Here is a 20,120-nt window from a genome sequence, read left to right as displayed (position 1 = left end):
CACCACCACCAGTTGTCCAATTGTCCTAGTAATTAATATCAGAAAGACAGCCTCATTCATTCGGTTATAAAGAAAAGAATATCACATAAGTAATTTGCTTTCCAACTAAGTGCGTGCTCACTAAAGAATGCAATCCCGATCTCGCGAGATCTCAACTAATTTTTCGGGATCAATCCCGAAGAGACCCTATTCGAGATTGACAGTGGCCCCGATTCCTGCAGACACCGCTTAATTTTATTTTAGGTTATATCCGTCATTTTCGTATCCGTCGAAAAGGAAAGGGACGGATGATTCACAGCTCTTAATTTTAGGAAGAATGAGTAAATTAATGTGTCGGGTTATTGACTGACGTAAAATTTTTAGACGGTTGGTTTAGATTTGTGCTTAAAATTGACGTGTGTTCCATAAATTTAATGCTTGTCGATTACCCGTCCCTTTCCTTTTCGGCGGATAAGAAAAGGACAGATATAACTTAAAATAAAATTAGATGGTATTTACAGGAACTAGCACCAATATTCGGCTAATCTTGAGTTATATTAAATTTTATGTTTTCAATATGCTGATTTCTAAAGAAAACTTAATTATTTAGTCAGTAATATTGAAGAATAAAGGTTTTTGTTCCGTTTAAAAATAAATTGTTTTAATTATAACCTCACTATCACAAACAAGCAGTTTTCAGCCATCCTAACTTTATATTTTTTATGAACTAGGCGAGATTCCGTAATTTACGGGATTGATATTTTCAATACCGGGATCTCGAATTTGCGATTTCGAGTCGGGATTGCGTTCCCAAGTGCTCACTGGTACTCATATGGAGGGATGTACCTACAGGAATCGCAGCAAGCGAATGCGTTTTCTTTTGTAATTACCAGGTAGTTAGTTACATTTCAATTTTCCCCAGGGTTACGACACATTGATAGGCGAACGTGGGGCGTCGTTGTCTGGCGGTCAGAAGCAGCGCATTGCCATCGCCCGGTCTCTGCTCCGCGAGCCAGCTGTGCTGCTGCTCGACGAGGCCACGTCGGCTCTGGACTCTCAGTCAGAGAGGCAGGTGCAGGCCGCCCTAGACCGAGCCAGTGTCGGACGCACCACTATAATGGTGTCGCATCGGTAAGTGGATATAAATACTTATTAACTACTTTTTGGTAACGTAAGGTAAATCTTCATGAAAACACTTTCGCTCGACGGACTTTTTTTTGACGTGACTTATTGTAAGATTTACCACATGTGGCATTAACTACTTGGCCGGGCAAAGGTGGATGGAGTAAAGAGGCGACGAAAGAGGCTTTTTGCTGCGCATATCGGGGAGCTCCGGAATCTCTGACGAACACCCCTATTAAGTAGTACTTACTGCTACTAACAAAACTCATTTTTGTATTTATTTTACTAGATTATCAACCATCGTTAACGCTAACCGCATCATCTGCATGGATCAAGGACAGATTGTTGAAGAAGGAACACACGAGGAACTTATGAAGGCCAAAGGTAACAACAACTTCCTTACGTGTGATTTACCTAAATACTTACCTACTTGATGTGTTTTTCGATATTTGTATGATTACCGTACCGTATAAAGCCAACTTAAATTTTGCCTTAAAAAATTGGCTAGACAATTCTACTACGTCGAGTGTATGGAGCGTTTTACAAATTCGACTAGTCATCTTGGCGAAGGGAATCATCAATACCCAGGGGAGGGGCGTAGGTTAATAAGTTAGTTGTCTTTTCTATTACGTTAATATAAACCATAACCACACAAACCATAACCATATGGTAGAAACTTTCACACCATTTATTCACTTCACATTTTGCTTGATTAGACGTATATTCATAGACTACTCTGGGCGCCATCCCACTTGCGTCAGACAGAGTACTGCGGGGCGGAAGGCAAGAGGGAAACCACTGCCCTTATCTTTTCCTAAAAAAGTAGCACGGAAAATGCTGCATCGACAAGAGCGTGGCTCTAAATTGATGATGATGATTCATGTGCCTACTTATGAACATTGCAGAGTTCTACTACAAGTTGGTGACGACAGGAAGCGAGGTTAAAGAACAAGATTCAATAGAAGCTGTGCCGGAGGAGGGAGACGGAGCAGAGGTTGAAGAGGTCCCTCTCCCGAGACTCGACGTCAAGAGGAGGTCGGGTCGGAGGGTACACAGGCACCACTCCTTGAAAAGAGGTTTGTATACCTTGTTATCCCATTATAAAATGTAATCAAAACACAGCATATATACATAAACTCACGCCTATTTCCCACCGGGGTAAGCAGAGACTATGGAATTCCATTTGCTTCGATCCCGACACACTTCTCTTGCTTCCTCCACATTCATCAATCATTTCATACACGCACGCCGGTTCAGAGTAGATCGTACTACCGTACTAAACCTTTTCTAAGGACATCTCCAATCTGGTCAATCTACGTCCTTCTAGGTCTAAAAACACAAACGCATTCTATAACATACAGTATACATTGTAATACCTATTCTTGGTTTCAATTTGTTATACTGCCTTTTTATAATTTCTGGATATCACCAAATCAGTGCAATCTTGTAGAATCTCACGACTGGACCCCCCGGGGCTCCATCGCATCTGTCATGTCGGCTGGTCTCACCAACTTCGTCTACAACGCTGAGATGGACTCAGAGGACGAGAAGGATGAAGATGAGGTAACCATTCATAATTTAATAGCCAATAGCTCAACGCTTAAAAAGGCGGTTGCTACCGTCAATAAGGTCTTATCCTAACACTGATAAAATCATAAACGGTTCCAAATAAATTACCTACACAAGGTAGACAAACGAGTCAGCCTTCTAATTTGTTTGTCGGTTATGTTCAGGCCATGACATAAGGTCACGAGTATATCCCAATTGGGGGTAGTCAGAGGTACATCCATCACAAGATGGACTAAGTACCCGTACCCATGCCATACAGAGCTTTTGTTTCGTCAAGGGTCAAGCCAACTGTGTTCACATTTAAGATAAATTAATAACTGATTCTTGTAAGCCGGGGATCGAATTGGGACTTCCCATTTGAGAAGGCGGTAAACCACAGGACCACAATGATTACTGCCCTGTATACAGTAGAATAAATAGAAAAGAAAATAATTGAAATGCTGGTCAGGAGGTGAAGCCCATCAGTGACTGGCAGCTGTTGAAACTGAACGGGCCGGAGTGGCCGTACATGGTGGTAGGGGCCATCGCAGCCTTCACACAGGGCGCCTGCTTCCCCGTTTTCGCGTTGCTCTTCGGATATACTGCTGGGGTGAGCTAATTACACACAATACAACACAACACAAATTTATAACATAATGCACTCAACACAATAAGCGCATCAAAGTCGGTAGCTGCAGTTGAAGCTGAAGGCTCCGTAGTGGCCATACATGGTGGTGGAGGGAGCCATCTCTTCACGCAGGGCGCATGCTTTCCGGTCTTCGGATGCTCTGCTACCTGCTTAATAATCTTTATGTACAATAAAAAATAACAACATTCGATAGGTAACCGTCATCAAGAAGTGCACTGATGCCGGGCCCATTGAAGTGTGCTGATCATCATTGGCTTCATTAAGTATTGACAAATAATAGTAACATTCGATAATTAGGAGTATGTTGAACAAATGATTGACTTTGAAATTATTTTAACTCTGACTGCAACTATTTTAGTGGCTTATCAAGCCAGGAGCATGACGACGATGATAATTCATGAAATACTGTATTTGCAGATCTACGTGCTCAAAGACCACAACACCATCACATACCTGGCGGACCTGTACTCGGGAATGTTCCTGTTGGTGGCAGCAGTCGCTGGCGCGTCCATGTGTCTCCAAGGAACCACCTTCACCTACGCCGGGCTTCGGATGACAACCCGCCTGCGTCAGCAATACTTCGCCAGCTTGCTGAGACAGGTTATTAAAAATCTACTTTTACCTGTACAAAGTGACTAACCAAATTGCAAAAGTTTCGATGTGCATCGGTAACGTAACCCGTCCGAATTACGTCGCGGATGCGTACCTGCAAGGCGTCTTGACATTACTGAGTAACGATATACAAATGACAACTTGGCTAGGCCCTCTGTTCTTTAAACTATTCGGCTTCACTGTTCAAGCCGTAGATAATATAAACATACCTACTTACATACACAAACAAGATTGCGTCTATTTCCCACAGGGACAGGCAAAAAAATGCTGGCCAGATATTGTGAACAACCTTATCTCCAAGGATATCGAAGACCGGGCAAAAAGAGGATGAAGACCCTGGCACTAGACCTATGTTATTTAATGCCTTAAATCACAAATTAAAGGTTGCTCTATAGCAGAATGCGAATATTTCCACGAACCGCCCTCTTAGTATACCTACAAGCAAAGCATAATCACCACCAAAAGTACCTACCTAACTTATAACACGTATTTCTCCCCTCTGTAGAGGCTCTTCATCGCCGGGAGATGCAAATGAGTGACGCTCATTTGGCCGTGAACTCCCACACAGCTCATTCTCACTCACAAGACTCAAAACTTTTGCAGGAAATCGGCTATTTCGATAAGGAGAGCAATACAGTGGGCGCGATGTGCGCGCGGCTTAGCGGCGACGCGGCTGAGGTGCAGGGCGCGACGGGGCTCCGCATCGGGCTCATCCTGCAGGGCTTTAGCTCCGTGTTCGTCGGCTTCGTCATCGCCATCAGCTACGACTGGAAACTCACCCTCGTCGGTGCTGCTTTCTTGCCGCTTGTGAGTAATAGCGAGGCGTAATCAAGCAAATAAAGTCCCATTCATATCCTTCGCTAACTTGCTAAGACAATGCATAACTTTACAGGTTGCATAACTTACTTAATTTACAATTTAGCTATATTAAAAATCTACCCTTATCTGTACAAAGGGACTAACCAAATTGCAAACGTTTCGATGTGCATCGGCAACGTAGGTAACCCGTCCAAATTTAATGAACACATTATGTCATGGACGATGCGTACCTTCGAATGGGTACGAGTAGGTTCCTGGCACCAGGATAGATTATTCTCACGGCGAGAGAGAAGAGTAGGTGCACCAGTTTTAGCTAGTATTTAACAAGACCCGTGACTTACTGAGCCTAGCGCAAAGTGCTTAGTATCCAGTGCCAGTGCCTAGTGCAGGTCCAAAATAAAATGAAGAAGATTAAATAGAAAAGCGAATTGTAAAAATTTTAGAAAAAAAAAAATACGTCGTCGTTTTTACTTACCTCGACTCGTCGCGCGGTACACTGCTACAAAATCCGCGTCGAGTGAGAATGTATCACCTTATTTACTCAAAAATATCTCATTCATTTATCCCATCAGATGGTGGGCAGTATCTGGCTGGAGGGCATAGTCTCCCACCAGTCCCAACTGGACGAGCGCGCGGCGATGGAGTCTGCCACCGCGGTCGCCACTGAAGCCCTTGTTAGCATCAGGACTGTGCAGAGCTTGGGTACGTTACTTCTCTCGTGTAGGTTGTGAGGTCAATAACCAACCTTACCAACTCTGTTATTAGAGTTATGGTGGGGAGGCAGAATCTTGTTAGAGGGCATAGTCTCCCACCAGACCCAACTGGACCAGCGCGCGGCGATAGAATCTGCAACCGCAGTCACCATTGTTAGCATTAGCAGAGTCTTCACGGCAATGGAGCCGCGCACGTCTCGAATTATATCGAGGGTTTCGACCAATAGATGCAGCTAGTACTATCTACGGTAGACGTCGTACGGCTACTGGGCAAAGTACTGGATATAACGCGCTTTCCGTCCCGCGGGGGCTGGACTGTGTAGAGTGACGAACCGGTAACGTAATTGCGCGAAATGTAACGCTTCGTAGGTATCATTTAATTCAGCGTCTACTTGACTCACGCTGTTTAACGAATAAAAACCTTCCTTCTGTTTAGGGGTGGAAAAAGTGTTCATAAAAACATTCCACGAGTCACTCGCAGAGGCGTGCGCAGCCGTCGCAAGGAAGACCAGGTGGCGTGGGCTCGTGCTGGGCCTCGGAGTGTACGTGCCCTTTCTCTCCTACATCAGCGCCACTGTCTACGGCACCACGCTTGTAGCTTACGAGGGGCTGGAGTACAAAATCGTGTTGCTGTAAGTATAGTATACTATAAACAATTTATATACGTCCCGCTGCTGAGCACAGACATTCGTTCAATAAACCGGAGGGGGTTTGGCGAATACCGCTCCACTGCGAGTTGGTGGCTAGCTTGTCAGTTATAAGTACCTACTCACCGATTCACGCACACAAGTGCGATGTATTGTTGCATTTATGAAGCGAACTCTCGTTTGATTTTTTGCGGATATTCTTTTCAACACTCGTGGTACCTAATCGTCTCAGTCCACACCCGTTTTCCCCAACGTCAAACATACACTTTTGAAGTTATACGGACAGCGGCGAGGAAAATACCAATGTGATTAAGTAGATTTTATAAATGTTATAATATGAATATTGTATGAAATGTGTGTATTGATCAGGGTAAACGAAGCGCTGATGTACGGAGCGTACATGTTGGGCCAATCGCTTGTGTACGCGCCAAGTTTCAACTCGGCCAAGGACTGCGGCGCACGCATCCTGGCACTCATCAACAGGGAACCCAAGATCAAGACCGAGAGAGGGGTCAAAGACAAAAAGGATTGGGTACGTTTTTGTTTTGAGATTTGCCTCAGAATCCTTCATTATTTGGCCAGAGAATAAGAGACAGCTCGCTCATACCTGCCCCTAAAAATACGATTTCAGAATGGACATGAACCTCGGGTTTGGGCATTGTCTGCTGGAAACTGAGATGTTGTAAAACGTCTATTTTTTCCGTGTGGATCTGGTGATTTAGCCCTGAAAGAGAAAGGAACACATTCCTATACTTTCGCGTTCATAAATACTTACACAGGTATCTAAATGTATTTTCATGTAACCAGGCCGCTACAGGCGCATTCAGCGTCAAAGAAGTAGAGTTCAGCTACCCGACGCGGCCCAATCTGCGAGTGTTGAAGGGCGTGGACTTGAAGGTGGATGCAGGGAAGACTGTAGCGCTCGTCGGATCCTCTGGCTGTGGCAAGTCCACCATCCTGCAGCTCATACAGCGGTTCTACGATCCCGATACTGGAAATATTGTAAGTACACAAAATGTACCTAAGGTAAACGCTCCTATTACCGCCAGGTTAAGCTATGCTCTGATTACCTCTCAGAAATTAAGTACTTCTGTATTTGCTAGTGCAGCTTATTTATTTTATTTGTATTGTTATGACTGTCTTCTGCTAAATACATCAAGAATTTTTAATTTTGAGTGAATATTTTAGATAAAAAATAATTTTATGTCCGAAAACTCACTTGCCTCTATTACCGCCACATGAATTGCGGTTTCTTTCTATTACCGCCTTTGCTGCATCGAATACCGCCAAAGAGATATCTAACCAACTATTCAGGTACAATAAAATACTTTATTTAAAAATAAAGGTTGTTTTAATACCGTATTTTTACCACTGTTAATGTAGTTAATAGATACATAAATTGGGAAGGCACTGTCTCTCAAAATACGGGTTCACCTAGTTTGAAAGACAGCGTTCCAACAAAAACTGTAAACGAACTGTTTTCAATCAACAGCCGTATGACGCCCACTGCTGGGCATAGGCCTCCCCCAAGGATCTCCACAACGATCGGTCCTGTGCTGCCCGCATCCAGCGGCTTCCCGCCACCTTCACCAGATCGTCGGTACACCTTGTAGCGGGCCTACCCACTGAGCGTCGTCCGACACGTGGTTGCCACTCCAGAACCTTTCCGCCCCAGCGGCCATCGGTTCTCCTCGCTATGTGTCCTGCCCACTGCCACTTCAGTTTTGCAATTCTCCGAGCTATGTCGGTGACTTTAGTTCTCCTGCGGATCTCCTCATTTCTGATTCGATCAAGCAGGGAAATACCGAGCATAGCTCTCTCCATTGCCCGCTGAGCGACACCGAGCCTCCTCACGAGACCCATAGTAAGCGGCCACGTCTCACTGCCGTAGGTCATCACTGGCAACACGCGCTGGTCAAAAACTTTCGTCTTGAGACACTGGTATTTTGGACGAGAAGATATTCCGCAGCTTCCCGAACGCTGCCCATCTGAGTTGGATCCGACGAGAGATCTTTCTCGATTATTTGTCCTAGGTAAATGTACTGGTCTACAACTTCGAGTGTAACGTTCCCAACCTGAACTGGAGTGGGTGCGACATGGTCGTTGGACATAATTTTTGTCTTTGCCATGTTCATGCTAAGACCCACTCGTTGGGATGCGTTACTGAGATGCTCGAGCATGGTGTTCAGGTCTTCCAGGGTCTCAGCCATTAGGACTATATCATCGGCAAATCGAAGGTGCGTCAGGTACTCACCGTTGATGTTGATGCCAAATCCTTTCCAGTCCAGAAGCTTAAAAATATCCTCCAATGCAGCAGTGAACAGTTTCGGAGAGATGACATCTCCCTGTCTCACTCCTCGCTGCAGTTGGATCGGATTAGAGCTCTGGTTCTGTACTCGAACTAACATAGTGGCATTTTGGTAGAGGTCCCTTAGCTTTTCGATGTACCTATGGTCCACTTGGCACCTCTGAAGAGACTGCAACACCGCTCAGATCTCGGTCGAATCAAAGGCTTTCACATAGTCCACAAACGCCAAGCAAAGTGGCAGATTATACTCTTCGGTCTTCTGTATAACCTGCCGCAGCGTATGGATGTGGTCTATGGTGCCAAAGCCTTTTCGGAAACCGGCTTGTTCGGGAGGCTGGAATTCGTCAAACCTGCAAGCGAGACGATTCGTAATGACCCTCGAAAACACCTTGTAGACATGGCTCAGATGCGAGATAGGTCTGTAGTTCTTCAGTAGGGCTTTATCACCTTTCTTGAAGAACAGGATCACCTCGCTTCCGCTCTATGCCCTCGGCGTTTGGCTCCTGAAATATGACGGAATTGAACAGCCTCTGGATGGCTTTGAGTATTGGCGTTCCGCCCGCTCTCAGAAGTTTTGCTGTGATTACGTCATCTCCTGCCACTTTGTTGTTTTTGAGCTGTTTGAGGACCATCCTAATCTCGTATAGGCTGACGTCCGGGATATCTTCAGTGTAGTGTCGGGTAAGCTTGGCTCGAGGGTCTCGAGCCATGCTTTCGCCTGATGTTTTCGTGGAATATAGCTGTCTATAGAAACTTTCAATCTCCCTCAGGATTTCGGGAGTCGGCGAAATGATTCTGTATGAGGAGTTTTCAATAAACTTTATTATTATTGTTATTTTTTTATTAAATGAATTATGACATAAACTACAGAAAAATCTTTTGGTTTCATAGATTTATATACATAATTGACGTCTGTCTCTGTCCATCCGTCTGTGTCTGTCCGTCCGTCTGTCCATCCGTCTGTCTCTGTCTATCCGTCTGTCTCTGCCGGTCCGTCTGTCTCTGTCTATCCGTCTGTCTCTGTCCGTCCGTCTGTCCATCCGTCTGTTTCTGTCCGTCCGTCTGTCTCTGTCTGTCCTTCTGTCTCTGTCTATCCGTCTGTTTCTGTCCGTCCGTCTGTCTCTGCCTGTCCTTCTGTCTCTTGTCTGTTCTTCTATCTCTGTCCGTCCGTCTTTCCCTGTCCGTCCGTCTGTCTCTATCTGTCCGTCCGTTTCGGTCTGTCCGTCCGTCTATGTCAGTCCGAAGAATAATGCATCACCCTGTCTATAAATCATAAGAGGGAATCTCTGGTGGCGGTAATAGAAACATGTATGTAATTTCTGTGTTTCAATTTCCGCCACATAAAAATTTGCCTTAAGAAAACAAATAAATATTCAAAATGAGAGCTATGTATGTAATAACCAGTTTCAAAGCATATTTTAATAAACATATAAAGTATTTAAATTAGAAATTCATAATTACTTCAACTACTTGTTCATACATTTCTTAAAAAAATACATTAACTTATATGCAGCACAGGATACTTGGATTCCACCAAATGTGTGGCGTTAATAGATTTTAATATAGTTCATGAACCATACTATAAAATAAGATGATAAAATTATGAATGATTTGGCATGTTACCTTAAATAACTAAAAAATACAAATATCATACAAATATCGATCGCCGCCATAGGTGGCGGTAATAGTAACCAAACTGCAAATGTATGCTTCTATCACCGCCACATTTTAAAACTCAAATTAATCATTTAAAACTAACACAAATGTCAAATATAGCATGCTTTCTCAGTTCTTAAACGTATTAACAAGTAGTTATAATTACTAAAATGAAGAAAAATAATGTTTCATCGGACACAAAACCTTAAGAAAAAAATGTTGTATGCTTATGCATTTCAGTAGTGGCTTGTATGGAGCGCGCTGCTTGCGCGGACACTGCACACTTACAGACCAATCACAAATTAGACTGTTGTTGCCCACGCTCAGGGGTATGTTCGTTTCATGGTCAATTAATACATGTATCTTTTGACATTTGAATCAATTTTCTATCTCAGACACAATTCAAAATATCCGCAATTTAAAAAAGGTGGCGGTAAACGATGTCGATTTTTGGGTGGCGTTAATAGGAGCGTTTACCTTAAGTATTATTACTAAACGGAGTCTAATCCCAAGATTTCTTTGTCCATCGCATAAATCCTTCGTAAAAGTGTCCTTACCTATTAATCGTAATAGACAGAACGGAAATGTACAGAAAAAAAACTATAGTTTGACGTGGCAATCGTGACAACTTATCAAAATATAATGTTTCCGATCTATTTAAAACTGTAAATAATAAATAGGCAAAAATAGAACATTTCAAAAATTACATAATAGATTTGAGTGTTATTCGTAATTGAACTTTATATTCTCATAAATGGGAATTGAATTGGGTACGTTACGAACTAAAGGCATTGGCCTTGAGGCGGACGAAAAACCGAGTTTCGATACTTTTGTTGGCTTCACTTACAAACGGAAGGAGCGGCCTATACAGCCATGCGAGGCGCACTTGCAATCCGCGCGCATACCCCCAAAGTACCGTGACTACTGCGCTCACTTACTGTTGGAGTACCAGGTGTGCCGGTACAAGTATTTCCCCTTTGTGTTCCTATGCCACCACGAGCGACACCACTACCTCAACTGTGAGATGGAAGACTACGTGCTACGAATGAAGGAGTTCGAACGCGAACGCAGATTAAGGGAGAGAGAGATTAGAGTGCGGAAGAAACTAGAGCAGTGTGAAACAATGCAAAAACAAGACCCTCCGGAATGCAAATGAAATCAATGCCAACGAAATATTTGTAAAAATGTTGGTTTATTTAAATACACGTTTTGTTCGATACTTGTTATTTTACGTGTCTTATTATGTACTTAAGATGTTCCTTGACATAAATTACTATTAAATAGGTAAGTACTTACATTGAAAGAGCAGCGCACGTTTTAGTATCAGTAGGACTCCTCAGCCTACTATAAGACTTGCGTCCAAACACCTCGATGGTCCGAACGTGGAGCACACTCACATTTTGACTGATCTTTACGTTCAGTAGACTAGCACACGCGCTGCAATTAAACCTACCTAAAGCAGATCGATGAACCTACATTCAGGATGTTTAGTGCAGAGGTCCGAAGTAGAGACCAACATTGGCAGATTTATTGCGAAATAATCCCTATAACTTACCTAATTAAGATTTTAGCCAAGTTAAAATTGTTAGCGCTGTTTTGGCGAACGAATACGAAACGACGATTTGCTATTAGGTAGGTGTCGTTCCCTAAAAGCGATTACCTACATCTTGACTGGGGTTACAGACCAAAATATTTTTTGTCATAGTATTCTATATTTTTGTAGGTACAGTCATCATGAGCAATATAATGTCCCCACTTTAGGACTCTGTCGCACTAACATATTTGACATTTAGTGAGACTTACAGTTCAATTTGACAAAAAAGTTAATGTGACATGGTACCAAAGTGTGTACATATTAATGCTCGTGACCGTACATAGCGTAAGCATATAAGTATCTGTTTGATCAACTAAGTACCGTTACGAATCGTAATACGATTGTTCCCTGGTCAGGAATTGGATGGCCGGGACACGCGCAGCGGGCTGACGCTGCCGCGGCTGCGCCGGCAGCTGGGCGTGGTGCAGCAGGAACCGGTGCTCTTCGACCGCACACTTGCCGAGAACATTGCCTACGGAGATAACAACCGCAAAGTTACCATGCACGAGATCGTCGGCGCCGCCAAGGCCGCCAACATTCACAGCTTCATCGTTTCTCTGCCGAAGGTAACATAAGCTCCACGTCTACTGAAACGAAATTGAAGAGGATAGAGTGTTAGGATTTATTCCATTGTATTGCGTTCACTGGTACCTAGTTCGGATTTGGTAATTCGTATGCAGACGCGATGCCGCAGGATCATCCCGGCCCCTGAATGCTCCCGGTGCTATCAATATTATGGCTATGCTAGTGATTTTGGCACTTACTTTTTTGTAAAATGGGCACTTTTATGGTGTTGTTGTTCCCAGGGTTATGATACGAATCTGGGCTCCGCCGGTGCGCAGTTGTCTGGTGGTCAGAAGCAGCGAGTGTGCATTGCGCGTGCGCTTATCCGCTCGCCCCGACTCTTACTGTTAGATGAAGCTACTTCGGCTCTAGATGCCAACAGTGAACGAGTGAGTGTTTAGCGAATAATTTAGTTCTAACGAATCAAACAATGAACTAAGATCCGAATGGAGATCAAACAAAGTCCTAAGATAGATACGATTAACCGTGCATACAGGCCTGTGGAACAGGACCGGTGGTACAGGTGATCAGCCCATCATCCCAAATGGTCGAACACATCAAGAAATGATCAATTCTACGATCTGGCCACGATGTATGACTAAACGACTAAGTATTTGTTTGGTTTGCAGGCTGTATCGGAAGCTCTGGAGAAGGCAGCCAAAGGGCGCACCTGCATTACGATTGCTCATCGCCTGACCACCATTAAAGATGCTGATTTGATATGTGTTCTCGATAAAGGTTTGTATTTTTAGCAAACATAACTGTCTATTGGCCGCCCACTACCGAGCACAGACCTACCCTCAATTAACTTCGTCTTCGTTTAATTGTGTAAGGTGGGATACGGGCGTCATTGCGATTCTTTATTTTTTTGGTTATTCCGATCTGTCGATTCCGACCCCAAAGAATCCCATCCCAATTCCGAGAAGTGTGTCCGAGAATTCAAACAACCATCGTAAAGTACGATCCCTGCAATGCCATGGTTACTTTATTTATACAAAGGACCATGCAGTTCGACTATGTTTCTAGTTGCGCCGACTTCAGAATTTAGATTCTAATATTATAAAATATTCAACAGACGTATACATTGTGCCCTGAATTACTAAATTAGCCACCATCAATACGCATCTAAAAACTCTATATTAGCCGCTTTTTTATGTTTAATGTTAGCATTTTCATATCACGCGCCTAGATACCTAATAAAAACAGAATATTTTCCTACGGTGCATTTTGCGGTATTATAACTCAACATAACATCACGCCTGTATCCCTCAAGGGGTAAGCAGAGGTGTATACTGTATAGTATGTAAACCACCGTGTATATTATCAGAACGTTCATCTAAATTATAAGATGCGATTTGCTATGTTTCAGGTAAAATAGTTGAACGAGGAACGCACGCAGAGCTGCTCAACTTGAAGGGACACTACTGGCGTATGTCCAAAGGCCAACACCTGGCCTGAACACGAGAGTAGCTCTAACCTAGTAAGGAAGGTAACTCATGGCTGTGACTCATGTGCGTACCGCGAGCCTACATGGATTCTTCGATATAGCTCATGAACTTCAACATGCAACAAATTATTTTCTATTTGTTATAGGTCATTAATTAAATGTGCTATTTTAAGACGATAATGTACGCGTAATGCAAATAAGTAAGAAATATATTATGGTCCTCTCATTTATTTTCATCCAAGTTCTCTTTTTTCCACGTCTGATTTTTACCTACATTATGGATCTAAAGTTCTACTCACAATATCACTTCATGCAACTTAAATTTTTGGCATTACCCTGTATTCTTTCATATCAGATTCCATTATTGTTTCTTCTATGGCAAAAAACCTAAAATATTATGATTTAGTTCTACTGCTAAATATGTACAGAACAATGGTATGTAATGTTTAAAGTAAATAATATCAATGGTTAGTTATTTGGCATGGCTTTGATTAAATTAAATCTGATATAAGGTAAGTATTATGGCAAGTAAAGAAATGCTTGACAATCCCAACGGCGTCCACCGAGTGCCAGCTACGTGATACACAAGCTTCAAATTAAACCTTACAAAAATCGCATTTAATACAATTTCGTTTTTTTATCTTAATTATAGTATCCACGTACTGCCACGCCGCTCAACGCTCATTATGTACAAGTTTATATGTAAAAAAATATACATCGTTTTACAATAGTAACACGACACTATGCAAAATAATGAAGCTGGGCTGATTCCAGCAGACACCTCATAATTCTATTTTGTTATACATTTCACTTTCTTGTCCACCGATAAGGAAAGGGATGGGTAATCGACAAGATAAAAGTAACATGTGTCAATCATCGGTATTTCTCCTTTTCGAAAATTATTTACGAGATATCTGCTTGAGCCAGCACCAATATGTATATGATACTTTGACGGGCTAAGTGACAAACATGAGATCCGCGTGGACGTTATGGTAATCAATATAAGGTTCCAAAAATGTTGCCAACAACTGCGCCCTTGATAGTTCGCCATAAATAAGCGTTATGAATGCAATCCTTCCTGCTAATGTCCAAATGTTGTAAGGTCCATATTACTACACACTTCATTCTTCATTTAGCCGAAAATGTACATGAAAGGCATAAATTTAAAAAGTTTACATTTATCGGATCTATGATCTAAAGCCGAAAACCCTGATGAAATTGAAACGCGCATAAAGTGTACGCTAGGTTAGGGCATATGTGCGCGGATGTCATACTAACGCGGCACAACATGTACGTTTCAAATTCATCGTGAGTGCGAACAAGAGTTCGGGCATAATTACTTATGGCTAAACATTATAAACGTCGAATGAATGTACTATTAAATGATTACGTTGTACAACAGACATATCTCGTACAACTACACGTATATTATACTAATTATAATGAAATAATGTGTCTGTGCGCCAACAATCAAGTTGACTACATGACATTCTCAAAACTTACTATCCCTCAAAACCTCAGACGTAATATTAAACATTTTTGAATATTTTTACGTCATAAAATAACAAACAGTGTAGGTAGTGCTCAAAATTATACAACTTTACTAATAAAATTAACTACAAAATAAAACTTAATAATAAAAGCCCTCAGGTACTTTTTAGGATTTAAGAACTCTTGTATAATTGGTCATTCTTATCGATATATATAATAACGTAAATAATATAATAATATTATGTCAGAAAATTGTATGAAAATGAATAACATAAAAAAATACCACATGCTCCATAAATAAAATCTGTTTTAGAACATGTAACAATTCGTATTAATAAATAAAAATATTTATGTTTATTTCAATATTTACAATAACAATAAATAAAAGATTTCATTAAATCCTGTCCCTTTGCTGTCACTAGACGTGACGGTAAAACTTGGCGATACAATTTAACTAATCAAATTAAATAATTGTAGCAATTTTAACAGTACGTCAGTCATGTAAGTCATCATTACTTTATCAGTTAGTCACATTAGTCTGCGTTGATAGTGCAACGACAACATTATAATTGATACAATACAGTGAGGCTTCTAGTCTACACCTCGCTAACGACTAACTACGGCGCGAGGCCTCAAGCCCCGACATTTGTTAAATGTTTTACTTATAAACCACATCGGATCACATTCACCTACAGCAACCACTTGATTTGCTATAAGACATGATAGTGCGTACATAACTTATTTACATTCATTCTTTACTCCATACTCCAAAACATATGGAAAATATGTATGCTTTAACATAAATACGAGTCATATGCAAAAAAATCTATATAAAATATAAAATTATTAAATTAATAACAGTATAACAAACTTAAATGTAACAAAATAAAATTCATATTTGAAAAACATAAACCAATTACGAGACATATAACATATCATTATTTAAAACAATCATAAATTGATCTACTTATTTTGGCAACCACGTCCTCTATTTAAACATTTATGTCTTAATCATTCTACAAATACCATATCTAGGTATAATTAATATGTTTATAGTGTCGGTCCCCGCCCGGATGCGCGTACGCCGCGGGGTCGGGCGGGGGCTAGAGTCCGCTGTGCAGAAATATTATCATACAGTTTTAACCCCCTCACGTCACTGTCGCAACTCAACAGCAACGTCATCAACTCATGCACCAAAACAACATACGAAACTTTCTGCACAGAATTACTCAACAAACAATTATGCTTACTTACAATAAAATGTATATTTTGAAATATAATCTGTGCAACGACAATCAGAACAAAGACCATAAATAATAATAACTATTATCATAAAATTTAATTCAGTTCATAAACAAATGCGTACGTACTAAAGGTAACCGCCCACTAAAGATATACAATATTTTGTGTATAGTTAAAAACATATAAGGAAAATAGTTTATCGTATTGTCAACAAAAATACATTTAAATTTACAGTTCATTGAATCAAATGTTGAAATACAATTATCCAATTAAACTCATTTTATGGTTGATTACCTTTTAACCATTTTGATTATATTAAGAAAAAGGCCTATTCCGATCGAATTTTAATAATTTTGCATATATTATAGTGCTTGTATAGACATTCATAAGCAACTTACATATTAAAATATGCCGCTCGGTACAGTAACCGCGCCGCGCCTATCGCTTATTGTATCGAGAACTTCGATCAATAGACGCAGCGAATTCTATCTAAGGGGATAAACGTCAAACGATGTAAGCCCTCGATATAATTGGCTACATAACAGTTTTCGCTTATTTTATATCTCTTAAAATATTTTATTTTCTCCAAAAAGCTTATATTAGAAAAAATATTTTTCTTCATTAATTTCAAATTTCGCGCGAAAACGGTTTGTCTCTATGCCCAGTAATGTCACATTTCAATAAACAAAGACACTGTCAAACTACGCGTCATTTACCTGACCGATAGTTTTTATTTTGCGATATGTGACGTCACACGACTCAATCATGGCCGCCCGTGTTTCGCGTTTTCTTATCTTGTAAAAATAAAATTATTAAAAATGATCTTAATAAAAACTATTGAATAATTAAGAATAATTATCGTTAAATGATAAACTACCATATCCGACATATTTCATATTTTGTTACAGCTGCCAAGTAGCTAAATAGAGAGGCGCGCGGCGCGGTTTCCGTGCCGAGGAGACTGCTTAATATTAAAAATAACAATAATTTAAATATGATTCATATGAAAATACCTATCCCGTTTCCGTTTTTTAAACTTTATTATTTTTAAACTGCGCAAAGGAGCACATCCAATTTACATTGTCATCGGGAGATTAGCTAACAATAGACGATATTATTATCTACTGCTAGTCGCAGAAAATGGCACAAACACGTATTTCAAATAAAAATAGCCACTGCCTGAACCTTGCTCGACATTAAAACATACTTAGGACGTTTAGTCCAGTCAAGAAACGGGTTTAGTGTGTGCGGGGGGAGCCTAAGCGATTTCTTCAGAAATGTGTACGAGAAATACTAAAATTCTACCACGTAAGTCGGAGTTGGGTGTGGGAGGGGCAAAGGTACCATTTTCGGGTTTTTGCTAATATCTCAAAAACAGTGCGTCCTAGAGAAAAACGATCTTTTTTCTCTTTTATTACGTTAACTCCCTTAACACCCTAAACACATTTCTGCCATCAATCAATCAGTTAGGTCCCCTCTCACGTACTCTGTACACAGTCTTGGCCATTTGTTGACTGGAAGGTCAGTAGTTAGGATGTTAAACACAAACATTTTATAATATTTTTTTGAATAATATTCTAAAGTGTTATATACAACATTCGTGAAATCGCACAGCCATTTTATAAAAATAACAAGATTAAATTCGAACTAATTTAACACAGACATAAAATACTTAATATTATAACACATACGCGTATGTGATGCAATAATTGCTACATAAAATAAGTAAATAGTCGGACATAGGTTTTGCATTATACCAAAATCCCAATGACAACGAATTTCCGTTGTAGGTGAAACATAGTATTTGTAAAAATATGAAGTTCCCTTATAGGGTTGTCAGGTGTGTTGATCAGATTAAATCGCTTTTAGATATGGAATAAGTGCAGCGACGTTCGTCTGAGCAAACAGTAAGGAGAGGTTGTACATGTGTTTCAGTGCGTTCACTGGGGCATGTGTGGGTGTCCGGTAGTGTAGGGCGGATGCTGCGGGGGGTAGCCGGGGATGGCCGGGCGCGGCGCACCTCCCTCGTACACTATTTGTGCCGGCAGACGTTGCGTCTGCTGTACCTCTTCTGGGTTCACGAACGGGTTCTGCACCTGCACCTGCTAAAAGTATTTTTTTAATATTATACTTACATAAATCTTATTTCAGTTTTAGAAAGTCATACATTTTTTGATTAAATGTTTACAGACAACAATGAAAATAAAGAGGGCAGGCCTCATAGACCACGTTTACGTGCTTATCTTCTCGGGCAACAACAGTACAGTTCTGTCATAACTGAAAGTATTTTTTTTTTACTAGTTTCTGTTTACGGCAGCAGTCTCCGCAAAATTGAGACGCGGCAAGATTTTAGTGATAATAATTTTCTTTTTTTAACTCATCATCATCATCATCAGCCGTACGACGCCCACTGCTGGGCATAGACCTCCCCCAAGGATCTCCACCACTTGCCTTCTCGCCTTTTTTAACTATTTAATTTTAATTATTTTTCTTTTACAAAAAATATCTGGACTTTTCATACCAACTGTTCAATCGTTTTAAATATAAGTAAGTATCATCTGTGTTATTTTAGAAGCAGTCGATCTATAAATTGTTAAACATACAATACAAATTTTGTGTGCTCTCAAAACTTACTTGTATAATAAATTATTATTTTTAAAACTAATAAACGCCAAATTAATGATATACATATATATAAGTGGATCCAGAATAACCTCATAAAATTAGGAGAATGTTCTTATTATGATGATTTTTGTTTTATTTTACACTATGTTTGTTTAAAAATATTCGAGAATGTAATCGGATGTTTGAGAAGATGGTAAAATGTTCAAAAGCATTCTAATATACTTCTATCTTTTTATAAAATAATAAAAGTAAAATCATAGACCCGCTTATTGTCTAAACCTATAGGTAAAGATATCCAAATATCCAAAATATTAATCTGCGTCTGCTTACATTGTTATCATAGTAAATAAATTATATGGTTCAAAATATATTCCATAAGGGCAAAACATAATTGTAAGTACCTACCTACATTCAATTCCAGAGTCTAATTCGCGAGCAATAAGTCTACTTTTCCTTCTTTCATTGTCGAATGTTTGGAGTAGTAAAGTAGAGCAACATCAGATATAGTGACGTCAGCGGGGGTGCTCCCCGAGACGGGTGAAAATATTCAAATTCCGAATTCTACATTCGGAGACTGTGCCCTTAACTACGGGTTTAAAACTATCCAAAGGTGAATTTTGACTACGCGGCTTACAGCCATTTAAAAATAAAGTAAGACCCAGAGGGGGTGAGGTCGGCGCCCGATATGAATTGGTGGGGGGCGGGGAGTTACCGTTCTATACGTAGTATTATTTTTACATAGTAACGAATGTCAAAATATATTTACATTGATGAGCGGCTGCAGCATGCCGAAGCGCGCGAGCAGTAGCTGCTCCTTGACCTGCCGCAGTTCTTCCTGTTGCCGCACGATCATCTGCTGCAGCTCCTCGCGCTTGCGCTGCAGCTGCTCCTGCCACGGCCACTAAATCGCATCACATCGTACACAACATACTACACACTATCAATGCTTTACACTGACGTCAGTGGACTGAGTTTAAAATATATTGCACGGGTTAATTAAGTACCGAGTCAGCCATGACTTGACGGCGGATTGGCATCAGTGACATTTTTATTGGGCCAGTGACTGACGTCCGTGAGGAATCACTGCACCATTAAAGTGTTCAC

General features: G+C 40.7%; 3 protein-coding genes across 12 annotated transcripts in view; 2 read left to right on the top strand and 1 right to left on the bottom strand.

Moving 5' to 3' along the window:
• Positions 1-13,894, top strand: part of LOC126379993 (multidrug resistance protein homolog 49-like) — a 26,071-nt gene extending 12,177 nt beyond the window's left edge. The window contains exons 12-26 of the mRNA XM_050029039.1: positions 902-1,110; positions 1,391-1,485; positions 2,007-2,177; positions 2,552-2,664; positions 3,119-3,259; positions 3,716-3,898; positions 4,514-4,717; positions 5,302-5,431; positions 5,879-6,074; positions 6,459-6,621; positions 6,897-7,091; positions 12,004-12,213; positions 12,454-12,600; positions 12,841-12,949; positions 13,581-13,894. Coding sequence (XP_049884996.1) covers positions 902-1,110; positions 1,391-1,485; positions 2,007-2,177; positions 2,552-2,664; positions 3,119-3,259; positions 3,716-3,898; positions 4,514-4,717; positions 5,302-5,431; positions 5,879-6,074; positions 6,459-6,621; positions 6,897-7,091; positions 12,004-12,213; positions 12,454-12,600; positions 12,841-12,949; positions 13,581-13,669 — 2,355 coding nt within the window. The 3' untranslated portion in view covers positions 13,670-13,894. The remainder of the gene's footprint in view (positions 1-901; positions 1,111-1,390; positions 1,486-2,006; positions 2,178-2,551; positions 2,665-3,118; positions 3,260-3,715; positions 3,899-4,513; positions 4,718-5,301; positions 5,432-5,878; positions 6,075-6,458; positions 6,622-6,896; positions 7,092-12,003; positions 12,214-12,453; positions 12,601-12,840; positions 12,950-13,580) is intronic.
• On the top strand, positions 10,601-11,279 carry LOC126379998 (NADH dehydrogenase [ubiquinone] 1 beta subcomplex subunit 7-like). The gene has a single exon (XM_050029058.1). The coding sequence runs from the start codon at positions 10,808-10,810 to the stop codon at positions 11,207-11,209; it is 402 nt and encodes a 133-aa protein (XP_049885015.1). The 5' UTR covers positions 10,601-10,807; the 3' UTR covers positions 11,210-11,279.
• LOC126379995 (circadian locomoter output cycles protein kaput) overlaps positions 13,871-20,120 on the bottom strand; it is a 25,789-nt gene continuing 19,539 nt past the window's right edge. For 5 of the 10 annotated variants that reach the window (XM_050029044.1, XM_050029043.1, XM_050029051.1 and 2 more), the window contains exons 13-14: positions 19,783-19,917; positions 13,871-18,496 (exon numbers count right to left, since the gene is read on the bottom strand). In XM_050029044.1, coding sequence (XP_049885001.1) covers positions 18,332-18,496; positions 19,783-19,917 — 300 coding nt within the window. In that variant the 3' untranslated portion in view covers positions 13,871-18,331. The remainder of the gene's footprint in view (positions 18,497-19,782; positions 19,918-20,120) is intronic. The other 5 variants (XM_050029049.1, XM_050029053.1, XM_050029050.1 and 2 more) reach the window with 3 other exon arrangements.

Source organism: Pectinophora gossypiella, chromosome Z, assembly GCF_024362695.1.
Source record: "Pectinophora gossypiella chromosome Z, ilPecGoss1.1, whole genome shotgun sequence".
Taxonomy (NCBI): domain Eukaryota; kingdom Metazoa; phylum Arthropoda; class Insecta; order Lepidoptera; family Gelechiidae; genus Pectinophora; species Pectinophora gossypiella.
Note: the sequence above shows the minus strand (reverse complement) of the source record. Positions and strands in the feature narration are given on the sequence as shown.